This window comes from Schistocerca serialis, chromosome 2 (assembly GCF_023864345.2).
Source record: "Schistocerca serialis cubense isolate TAMUIC-IGC-003099 chromosome 2, iqSchSeri2.2, whole genome shotgun sequence".
Classification (NCBI taxonomy): Eukaryota; Metazoa; Arthropoda; class Insecta; order Orthoptera; family Acrididae; genus Schistocerca; species Schistocerca serialis.
Genome location: NC_064639.1, coordinates 1,008,774,496 through 1,008,786,570, shown reverse-complemented (window position 1 = coordinate 1,008,786,570; position 12,075 = coordinate 1,008,774,496). Strand labels below are relative to the sequence as shown.

Genomic DNA, 12,075 nt, shown 5'->3' with positions numbered 1-12,075 from the left:
CTTCTCTATGCGGCTGCGTGTGTTGTGCGTCGGCCAGCGGAGCGGCAGGGAAAGGCCAGTGTCCTGGACTCGAACAACGGACTCCAGCTTGCCAGTCTTTGGCTGTCAGATCTTCATCACCAGCTCACAGGTGACTGCTGATGTGAGGCCGTCTCCTTCCCGTCCTCACGAGTCACCCAGGTACGTAAAAATCAGTCTTCAAATACCTTCAAACTTCTGTCTTCTGGCGGCGAGGCTGCTGCTTGCTATTCCATTACAGCGGCAGACTTGGTGCTTCTGTGTACGATGTAGTCTCTTCCTGCATGACGGTCTTCAGCACCGACTGAACTGTACTGGAACTGAAAACTACTGTCGGGCCCACTGCGTCTCGCGTATTTATTTACTTACTGCGTCTCGCGTATTTATTTACTTCAGTTCACTGGAGGTGGACGACTTCACGGTCATTGCCTCTTCTGTCACATTGAAAAGCTTCTTGAAGAATCTTCTTAACGTCAATCATTGGCTCTTGGAATGTAGGCGAGGGCCTTTGATCACATGTGACAATTAAGAAACATGTGAGCCGGTCGGGTGATGACCTGACGGCTGAATTGACAGCTTCCGCTTATGTGGGGAGGGCGATGGCTTCTCCTGAACGTGCTGACTTGCAAGCACCGGCCGTTGCCACTGCTGCTCTGCTCGCTGTTTGCCAGTGTGTAACTCTTCTAAACTAAGTTTTTCATTCTAATTTCTACTTCACTTCACATTGATTCCACTAATTTATTTACCTATCTTAAGTACCACTCAACAATTGCTTATTGCCAGTAGATCCACAACTATTCTGGCATTGTGGCTTTAAGTCCCTTGTGGCACAAAGCATAAACTATATGCCAAACAATATAGCAGTGTCGTAGTGGTTAGAAATGTAAATTCATTCTTGGTGGTAGTGCCATGTTGATTGGCAGTAGATGTGGTGGTGCGAGCTCCGTGAATTCTGCTAAATGCACTTGCAACTTTGCATAATTGCTCTAACATAGCATACAAACAACTGCACTACAAGAGAGGGCAGGCAAGGTTAACAGGTCAAGTACATGCAGATGAACTTCGAGGATACAGTACCAACAGGTAGGTCTGTGTTACAACTTAGTTAAGCTCCCACTTCCTCGTACAGGCAGTGGGTTCCACAGTATGTTGTTGATTAGTGTTTGGCATTTATTTTCTCTCTATATAAATCAATGTAGCTTGTTCTGATTAGCACCAAAAGGGGCTATCTCCTATTAAGTTTTAACACAGAGGATATAACATATTCCACTGAATGAAGAAGTGCAGCTGTTAAGACACTGACCTTATATTCGGGAGGATGTTGTTTGCTCTTTCCTGCCACCCTCGTTTAGGCTTTCCTAAATTATTTCAGGCAACTGCAGGGATGGCTACTTCATCAAGTCCCATCCTCAAAAAGAAACTTATGTACAGTACTGTATTCTATATATATATGTGTGTGTGTGTGTGTGTGTATTTTTAATCTATTTAGTTTCATTGATAATTCCTATATCATAGTGAAATGATGCTTTGATGAGTAAATAAATTATCTTCATGAACCCCTGAAAAATACAAAATAACTCAGGAACATTCTGCCACCATTAGTGCTCATTAGGATGAGCCCGCAAGACAAAAAAGTGTCTTCTATCCCTCGCCACAACACATTTAACTGACCTCAAATACCCCTCAATAGTATTCGTACAAGCACAGTCGCATAATTTTAAACTATACTACGCAATTAACTACAAGGTGGTTGTAAGCCCTCCATCCCAACCCTTCAATGTGAAGCAAATCCACCTGACATGTTCCTACACCGTCTCTCAAACATAGAGCCCTACATCGTGTCCCCCCGCCCCTCAATAGGACCACTACATTTAATTAATTACACACACACACACACACACACACACACACACACACACACACACACACACACACGCCAACAAAATGAAAACTAATCAACCAGAGTACACTCAGTAACACCTGTTTTGAGCATAGCACGCTCCACCAAAGACTGTCGATAAATCTCATAGATAACATCACTAATACGCTTAAACTGAACTTCGATTTCTCAAACTAAGTATCATGCTCGATGGACCTCATAACACAAAAACTGATTCATATTTACAGCAACTGCAAGAACGCTTTAGTATCAAATAACATTCAGTTATTTTGTTGGCTGACACGAAGATGATGAATTTTTCCATAGTAACTTTGCAAAAAAGGTAAGAGGAAAAATGAAACTCAGCTCCACAAGATTTATTTGTTGCTTTAATTGACAGTGGGCAACTGACAATGATAACCAAAACATAACGAAACATATTCTTAGAAGGGACATCAAAGGTGAAATTATTGATATAGAAGTCACCAAAGAATAGGATTTTTTAAAAAAGATATTATCATAAACTGTGCAAAGAATTTAACCTCAAGTTAATGTTCACAACTTCTAAAAAATTCGCAAGAGAACAGAAAACATGGAGTGGCAAATCCACATTTAGGGGAATTTCAGATTGACCATATGACCGCCTCATTTCACAACATCGAAAGAATTAAATAAAATTCTCCCACAGAACAGGAAATTATCACCAAAACATAAACCCTTAAGAATAGATACAGAACAGCAGAATGCTAAGAAAAAGATTTTCATGAAAAACTTTATATATTATAATCATAAGGTTCCAATGAAGTTCAATGGGTTAATTGAACCAAACTACTCGAATGACCCACTTTTCTTACTTTACAAGGACTTCCAGGAAAGACGAAAACTGAAGGCTGGCCTTAAATAATCACGAAAACTGTAGGATGCTGTCAAGATACTTTCAGAAACTTTTATACTGTGAAGAACTGAAGGAAAAATTCCCAAAACTTTTCCACAACATAAAACTGAAGACTCCCAACAGTCAAATTTTGGAGGAAATTCCACAAATTATTGAAGAACTAAAAACCAACAAAGCTCTAGGGAATTACACCATTGTAGCAGGAATGTGGAAAAATGCAGATGACTGAACTGTTAAGTGGCTACAAAAGGGAATTGGAAACATCTGAGAGACTTAGCCTACCAGGAGATTTGAAAACAGTGCATATTCATACATTAAACAAAAAGTGGGTCAAAACAGAGGCCAAGAAAAATATTCACTACTAGTCCTCGGCTCTGACCAGTTAATAGCTGCTGTGACATCACATCTGGTGCATATTTTTACAGTTTCGTTTTTATTTGGTAAAGCCAAGCAATGAGCAATGAGAAAACCTTGTTGTAGTGAGAGACTGGTTGCAAGTTGTCGAAGCCAACAAAAGTGAAAGCTAAAAATTTGGTTGTTGTGGCAAACTGATCTGTAGCTCACCCTGTTTGAAAAACTCACCACTGATATCACGTTATAAATGCCGTGTTGCTTACAAAGTTTGCTGCATGTTTCCCACATCACTCGTCAGAGCTGAAAAGCTGATGACTAGTATTGAATATAACTTTTTAACCAAAATATATGTAGACAATTACTGAGGGATATCACTCCTCCTGGTGATGTATAAAACTATCTTTGCAAAATAGGTTAAACAATCCAATGGCAGAAAAATTAGGGAATACTAGGGAGGGCTTTGGAGAGGAAGACTGTGTGTCAAACAAGTACTCAACCCTAAAACTCTTAATCAGGTGTAAGAAACTTCAAGCCCCAATCAGCACACACACACACACACACACACACACACACACACACACACACACACACACTATTCCTAGAAGAATTTGGAGACGACAATAAAACCTTGGCAAATCATTAAGCAAACTTTGACTAGCAAAATTTCCTAAGTTAAATTTGTAATGGAAATATCGAAACATTACAAAATTAAAATAGGCATGTGGGATGGATTGTCTCCATTATTATTCATTTGTGTTTTAAAGAAAGTAGTATGAGTATGGATAAAAAGAACAGAAGAAGTGGGAATAAATAATGTTGAAAATCGGAAGAAAGAGAACCTTGAAATTGACTTGTTTTGCTACTGATTTAGCAATCATAGCAGGAAGTTGTGGAAAAAGGTGGATTACAAATTTCATTTGAAAAACTGTATACACGAACAACATTAAAGACTATGTACTGGGATCAAGATATGGAAAAATTATGAAACTTTCACTATTTAAATACTTCAGAGAAATAATTCAGCCAAGTACTCTGGGCAAAGCAGCTAACTCAAACAGAGCCAAAAAATGGAGTCAGCATTTCACTTCAAAAAAAAGATATACCATAAAAATATTAATACATTAATGCAAGCTGAAGCATCACAATGTGGTGAGTAACCCAGAAAAGTAAGTGCCTTCATGCCTCTGAATGCCTCACCATAAACACAGCCAAACAGTTTAATAATTTGGAGAAGAAATATCAAATAACAATTTGAAAAATTTGGGGTACAAAGTATGAAGATGGGATTTTAAAATTAAGAATTAACAAGGAAGTGTACGAAAAAACTGAAAATTGATACAATGAGAAAGTGAAGCGCTGCATTTTACAACCAATTAAAAAGAATGGATAACAAGGGGTTGACAATAAAACAAATGTCATAGGTTATGGAAGATAAGAAAGATCTACAACAGCTGGGAAAAACAATCAAACACGTAGAAAACATACAAGAATCCGAGGATTAAAACACAAAAGAGATATGGAACGTTTTCAAAATATAGAAGAGAGCAACAAAGATCAAGAATGCAGACGTACTGGAAAAGAATATGATGTAGCCTAAATACAACAGCAACAACAATGGGATAACTAGTAAAGCCACAATATTTAACACTTGACGACGAGGATATACTTCCAAAAACATACTGAGAGTAAATTTTACATTGCGGAATACATGATTTCGGGATAGTTATATAACAACTATGATATTGTAACAAAATTTTCTCAATCGTGCTGACAAACTGTCAACAATCTGAATCTCAGCAGCTGCTCTATGATGCCCCTCTTCCCCATTACGAGCCAACCAACACCTCGAGCATCTAACCGCCAGCCAAATTCTGTAACTACGCAGCACATTCAGAGCCAAATGGCAGCTTTGTATTAAAACTGATATTAGTATACCAACAACGCACCAACACAAAACGGGAACTTGAAATCAAAAGTTACAGATTCCCGGAAAGAGTGAAGAGGAAATGTAGTTGTTACTAAAAATCGAAAGGATAGTAGCTGCGCAACATAGTGATAAATACTGCCGACAAAAACTTGGGTGAATTAGATGACTGGACTTCTTATCCGTTAAACAACTGATAGTCTCAAGTCAAATGAAACCAGAGATTTAAAAGAAATAGCAGTAAGTTACAAGATGCTTCGTTACTTTTTGGTTGACAATCATTTATAACATTATGGAATATCTGACCTGCTGTCACATTCTCTTCTGGATCTCCAGTTGAAAGCACACTCTCTGATCCAGTAAGTGTTTTATCTCCATCATTTTCTGTCACGTCTTGCGAGTTACCTAACATAAAAATTACAATTGCTCGTTCAACTTGTTTCTGTTTGTGAATCCATCCACTGCACATTCCACTTTCTTCATCAATACTCACCCGTATTACTCATTCTTCAGCACAAATTAAACGACTTGTAGCCTCCAGTACCAAGAACGGCAGGTAGGCCTCAAACACAGTAAACGAAAACTTTATTCGCTACTTTGTTTACAATTGCTTGTTCTATCATCCAACGATTATTACAGCAGTTAACTGACGACATGTAAACAGATAAAACCTTACATGAAACTTCTGTGAGTTTCAGTTCAAGAAGCCAAAGATCACTGCTGCATGAAGTTTATTAATTACCGAAGCAAACTTCATAATGGACATTCTTGATCAATTTTATGTGATAACTGCTGATATGCGAAACAACATTTATTCGCTACCGAAAATCCTACAAACAAACCCCTAAGAGAATGAAACTTCCTGGCAGATTAAAACTGTGTGCCGGACCAAGACTCGAACTCGGGACCTTTGCCTTTCGCGGGCAAATGCTCTACCATCTGAGCTACCCAAGGACAACTCACGATCCAGAATCTTTTTCACTTTCAGACACCTTGTTTCTTTGGTGGAAGAACACTCAATGCTAAAGATCCAAGTCTTCATGGGACGTCTGGAATTTGTCACAAAAACAAAGCAAAGTAATAACGTAATGTTTAATCTACATCTACATTTATACTCCGCAAGCCACCCAACGGTGTGTGGCGGAGGGCACTTTACGTGCCACTGTCATTACCTCCCTTCTCTGTTCCAGTCGCGTATGGTTCGCGGGAAGAACGACTGTCTGAAAGCCTCGCGCGCGCTCGAATCTCTCTAATTTTACATTCGTGATCTCCTCTGGAGGTATAAGTAGGGGGAAGCAATATACTCGATACCTCATCCACAAATGCACCCTCTCGAAACCTGGCGAGCAAGCTACACCGCGATGCAGAGCGCCTCTCTTGCAGAGTCTGCCACTTGAGTTTGCTAAACATCTCCGTAACGCTATCACGGTTACCAAATAACCCTGTGACGAAACGCGCCGCTCTTCTTTGGATCTTCTCTATCTCCTCCATCAATCCGATCTGGTACGGATCCCACATCAATCCGATCTGGTACGGATCCCACACTGATGAGCAATACTCAAGTATAGGTCGAACGAGTGTTTTGTAAGCCACCTCCTTTGTTGATGGACTACATTTTCTAAGGACTCTCCCAATGAATCTCAACCCGGTACCCGCCTTACCAACAATTAATCTTATATGATCATTCTACTTCAAATCGTTCCGCATGCATACTCCCAGATATTTTACAGAAGTAGCTGCTACCAGTGTTTGTTCCGCTATCATATAATAAAGGATCCTTCATTTTATGTATTCGCAATACATTACATTTGTCTATGTTAAGGGTCAGTTGCCACTCCCTGCACCAAGTGCCTATCCACTGCAGATCTTCCTGCATTTCGCTACAATTTTCTAATGCTGCAGTTTCTCAGTATACTACAGCATCATCCGCGAAAAGCCGCATGGAACTTCCGATACTATCTACTAGCTCATTTATATATATTGTGAAAAGCAATGGTCCCATAACACTCCCCTGTGGCACGCCAGAGGTTACTTTAACGTCTGTAGACGTCTCTCCATTGATAACAACGTGCTGTGTTCTGTTTGCTAAAAACTCTTCAATCCAGCCACACAGCTAGTCTGATATTCTGTAGGCTCTTACTTTGTTTATCAGGCGACAGTGTGGAACTGCATCGAACGCCTTCCGGAAGTCAAGGAAAATAGCATCTACCTGGGAGCCTGTATCTAATATTTTCTGGGTCTCATGAACAAATAAAGCGAGTTGGGTCTCACACGATCGCTGTTTCCGGAATCCATGTTGATTCCTACAGAGTAGATTCTGGGTTTCCAAAAACGACATGATACTCGAGCAAAAAACATGTTCTAAAATTCTACAACAGATCGACGTCAGAGATATAGGTCTATAGATTTGCGCATCTGCTCGACGACCCTTCTTGAAGACTGGGACTACCTGTGCTCTTTTCCAATCATTTGGAACCTTCCATTCCTCTAGAGACTTGCGGTACACGGCTGTTAGAAGGGGGGCAAGTTATTTCGCGTACTCTGTGTAGAATCGAATTGGTATCCCGTCAGGTCCAGTGGACTTTCCTCTGTTGAGTGATTCCAGTTGCTTTTCTATTCCTTGGACACTTATTTCGATGTCAGCCATCGTTTGTGCGAGGATTTAGAGAAGGAACTGCAGTGCGGTCTTCCTCTGTGAAACAGCTTTGGAAAAAGGTGTTTAGTATTTCAGCTTTACGCGAGTCATCCTCTGTTTCAATGCCATCATCATTCCAGAGTGTCTGGATATGCTGTTTCGAGCCACTTACTGATTTAACGTAAGACCAGAACTTCCTAGGATTTTCTGTCAAGTCGGTATATAGAATTTTACTTTCGAATTCACTGAACGCTTCACGCATAGCCCTCCTTACGCTAACTTTGACATCGTTTAGCTTCTGTTTGTCTGAGAGGTTTTGGCTGCGTTTAAACTTGGAGTGAAGCTCTCTTTGATTTCGCAGTAGTTTCCTAACTTTGTTGTTGAACCACGGTGGGTTTTTCCCGTCCGGCACAGTTTTACTCGGCACATACCTGTCTAAAACGCATTTTACAATTGCCATGAACTTTTCCATAAACACTCAACATTGTCAGTGTCGGAACAGAAATTTTCATTTTGATCTGTTAGGTAGTCTGAAATCTGCCTTCTATTACTCTTGCTAAACAGATAAACCTTCCTCCCTTTTTTTATATTCCTATTAACTTCCATATTCAGGGATGCTGCAGCGGCCTTATGATCACTGATTCCCTGTTCTGCACTTACAGAGTCGAAAAGTTTGGGTCTGTTTGTTATCAGTAGGTCCAAGATGTTATCTCCACAAGTCGGTTCTTTGTTTAAATGCTCGAGGTAATTTTCGGATAGTGCACTCAGTATAATGTCATTCGATGTTCTGTCCCTACCACCTGTCCTAAACATCTGAGTGTCCAGTCTATGTCTGGTAAATTGAAATCTCCACCTAAGACTATAACATGCTGAGAAAATTTATGTGAAATGTATTCCAAATTTTCTCTCAGTTGTTCTGCCACTAATGCTGCTGAGTCGGGAGGCCGGTAAAAGGAGCCAATTATTAACCTAGCTCAGTTGTTGAGTGTAACCTCCACTCATAATAATTCATAATAAGAAACAAAAGGACAAAAAAAATCACTAAAAGGCCAAATCACACTGGCCGTCACATCACTTCCCGTCATATTCCATCAAAACATTCTCCAATGCATTTCAAATGGTGGTATCCTCACTGGTAGACCCGCCACGTCACATCGCGTCGCGGCACCATCTAAGTTTCTCGGGGAGAAAATTTTGAAAGCTAACTTCATATGCCTCATCGATCTGTGATCCCCAAGCTCATTTTCTCCCAACACACAGCCCTGTGCACATCTCCATATTTCACTTCATCATAATTAATGTCTTTGATATTAGTTGTTTGTCATTCGTTATTTTTGTTGTCGGTTATAAATTTTTTGTTTCATTATTTCTTTTGATTAAATTTATAACTTTATTATGAATGACGAAAGATTAATTGCAGAAGCAAAGCAGCAGTCGCAACTGTACGACACTAGCCTACTAACTTACTTGCCCCCTGCTACAATTATAAAGTGGATTTTAATTCATACCAGTAATGTATTTAATACTTTATAAATACAGGATTGTAATATGGCTGCAACTTGAAGTGAACTGTGGGCAGAATCAGTTTGCTTAGTAAGTGGAATTTATTTGTATGTTGTCAGGCATCTGTAATGTTTCATAAAGAAATAGGCTGAAACCTTCAGACACAGCCACAATGTCAAAATGCTTTTTTTGTGAAGCATGCATCAAGTAATGTATTAGAGTTATTTTGTGTCAAGCTTATTTATTGTTAAGAAGCTCTCTGAATTGTGTATGAAACAGTTTTATAAGCATGTGTGATCAGTATTTATGTGGTTTCACTAGCTAAACTCAGTACAGATAAGGTGCTTGAACCATTAACCTTGAGTAAACGCAACTGTGTTTAAAGTGCACCTACCACAAATAACATTGTCTTGCATTGTTCCATTGTCGTTTCACAATTGTAAACCCATATCTACTCCTTCATTACTGGCTCAGTTAACACAGTAATTAGCTTGGTGTCATACATCCAAATAAAGCACTATAATATAAAATAAACAGCATACTACGTGACCCGAGCAAGAAAACCAGTACAATCCCACAGTGAGGCAGGTGTCTATGAAATAATTAGTGATCACACAAGCAGTTGGGATCTGAAGTAACTGCACTGTTTATTGCATCGACTGTACCATACCAGATTAAACTGTGATATTGCTCATACTGTTCACCTTGGTAACATGAAGACAGCTATTCTTTATATGTCTATGAAGTATGCCGCATACTTGTTCCTGTTACAAAAAACAGCACAAACACTCGAGGGTTAAAAGCCAAATGCAAGACAAAAAGAAAACTTATAACTCTTGAAGGGGAAAGTGTTGAGGGAAATACAACTTCTACACAAAAATTTGCTCTGGACTGGAAACTAAACTTTAAAAAAAAATCATGGTATGTGATGGTAGCTCATAAAACTGTGTATCTTTTATTAACTTTGGTTGCAATTTATGTAAAAATAAAAAACCTGGTGCTTCAACTTTCTAAAATATCTATAAAATGCAAATTCCTCTTCCTTGAACTCCTTGTATAGTGTGTGAAATTCCCCTTCTGTCCATGTAATGACATTTCTTGGACCCATACTTTTTTTAGGGTTGTTTTGCAATTCTGCCTTCCTTCTCTAATATACAAGCTATCCCTGCAAGCTGCAGACCATTTGAGACCAGTGTCATTTTCGTGTAAATGCAGACTCCAGCATCTATGTATATATGCTACCGTGTTGTGTATGTGCACTTCATGTGTAAAAACAGTTGAAAACCATCTTGCGAAGATCGCAATTCCCGGAAAAAGACGGCTAAGGAAGGCCATGCAAGTAAAGATCATATGACTGGAATTGACTTGTAATGCTGTGGCATGACGGACAGTGTGAATACACTCTGACGTGACAGTGCCATATACGGGATGGTTCTGTGAGGGTCAGTATGAATTGGCCTGTGACAGGAATGAGCACAGGGAAAATGGTTAACTTTCAGTGATAGACAGTCATGACATATTTTCCCTAAGCAACCTCACCATCTTGAGAAACCTTCATGATGATGTGACCTGACATGACGTGCCAGCCTATGTGAGTGCCACCATTTGAAACGTTTTGTGGAACTGATTGACATAAAGTGTCAACTAGTGTAAACTGGCCTTGGTGGTAGCTACATATTATGGCGGAACCTGTGACAGAATTGTGTACAGTGAACATAGTCTTGACAGTAGGCCTATCTGCTCGAATATACATGACAGTGCAAGAAATATTTGTAGTGCAGTGAAAACCAGTGTATGCAAATAAATTTAAGTTGTGCTAAGCACCACCTGGGGAATCGTGTCATATAGTTGAAAGAACATGTGGGACACTGATGGATATGAAAGTCATTGATGTACTCTTAGAGTTCCAGCCCAAAAACAACCTAGGAAATCGTTGCAGATTCCGGAAAAACGCTGTTCATTGGTATTTCAGCAACCCACCACAGTGTAGAATGTACTGCTTGTCAGGCATTCCTTACTTCCTTTTTCATTAAATCTGTTTTACTAATCTCCGTAATCCCCAATTCTTATTTTTTGTAGAAAGTTATTTCTTGGTAGAAAATAATCTTGTGAGTTTCATGCATATTTTTTCCTTGTAAATGTAAGTTAAATTTATTTCTTACTTCATGGTCAATAGAGATGTTTATGCAGTTAATATTAAGATTGTTTTTTGATGTTTAAAACTGATTGATAAATGTGCTCACATAGTGTAGCTAAAATATCAAGTCCTTTGGACATTTCTTTACAATGAGCTCAATTACTATTCTTTGTTCTATTCTTATAGCTCTTTTCTACAGTTTGAAAACAGTGGTCATATTTTGTAAATTTGTTTCTAAGAATATATTTCCATTGACTGTGCATATGAATAGCACATAACTAAAAAACGCTGGTTATTACAGACTGATGACAACACTGCTTCAGCAGTATATAGACAAAAAGGTATATTTGATAAAAACTACATTTCTTTACAATAGCAAATAATGTTTTAATATAAAATAAGAGTTTTACAAATTTTACTGGTACAGACAGTTCAAGGAAATGTTCAAAAATCTTTTGTGACAGAAATATATTTTTAACAAAAGTCTCAGAATTCAATTCAGTTCATGGACTTTTTGTAATACAATAATGGAATCTAGCAACAGTCTGAATTGCAGTCTGAGTAAGTATAAAATATAATGAGATACATCATAGGAAGTACTTTAGTTTTGGTACTTCATCAGGTATTTGTTTGCTGCACCAAGTAGATGACTTGCTTTCTTAGTGCTCCCTGATTTCCTCTGCATTGTGCATGAAAAACTGATGCAACACTGCTCATCTTTTGCTCACTA

The 12,075-nt window shown here is 38.8% G+C and overlaps 1 protein-coding gene across 1 annotated transcript in view; it reads right to left on the bottom strand.

The window, feature by feature from the left end:
• Positions 1-5,770, bottom strand: part of LOC126458422 (protein phosphatase 1 regulatory subunit 7) — a 76,885-nt gene extending 71,115 nt beyond the window's left edge. Inside the window, exons 1-2 of the mRNA XM_050095459.1 lie at positions 5,564-5,770; positions 5,377-5,475 (exon numbers count right to left, since the gene is read on the bottom strand). Coding sequence (XP_049951416.1) covers positions 5,377-5,475; positions 5,564-5,576 — 112 coding nt within the window. The 5' untranslated portion in view covers positions 5,577-5,770. The remainder of the gene's footprint in view (positions 1-5,376; positions 5,476-5,563) is intronic.
• Between the last annotated feature and the right edge of the window lie 6,305 nt (positions 5,771-12,075).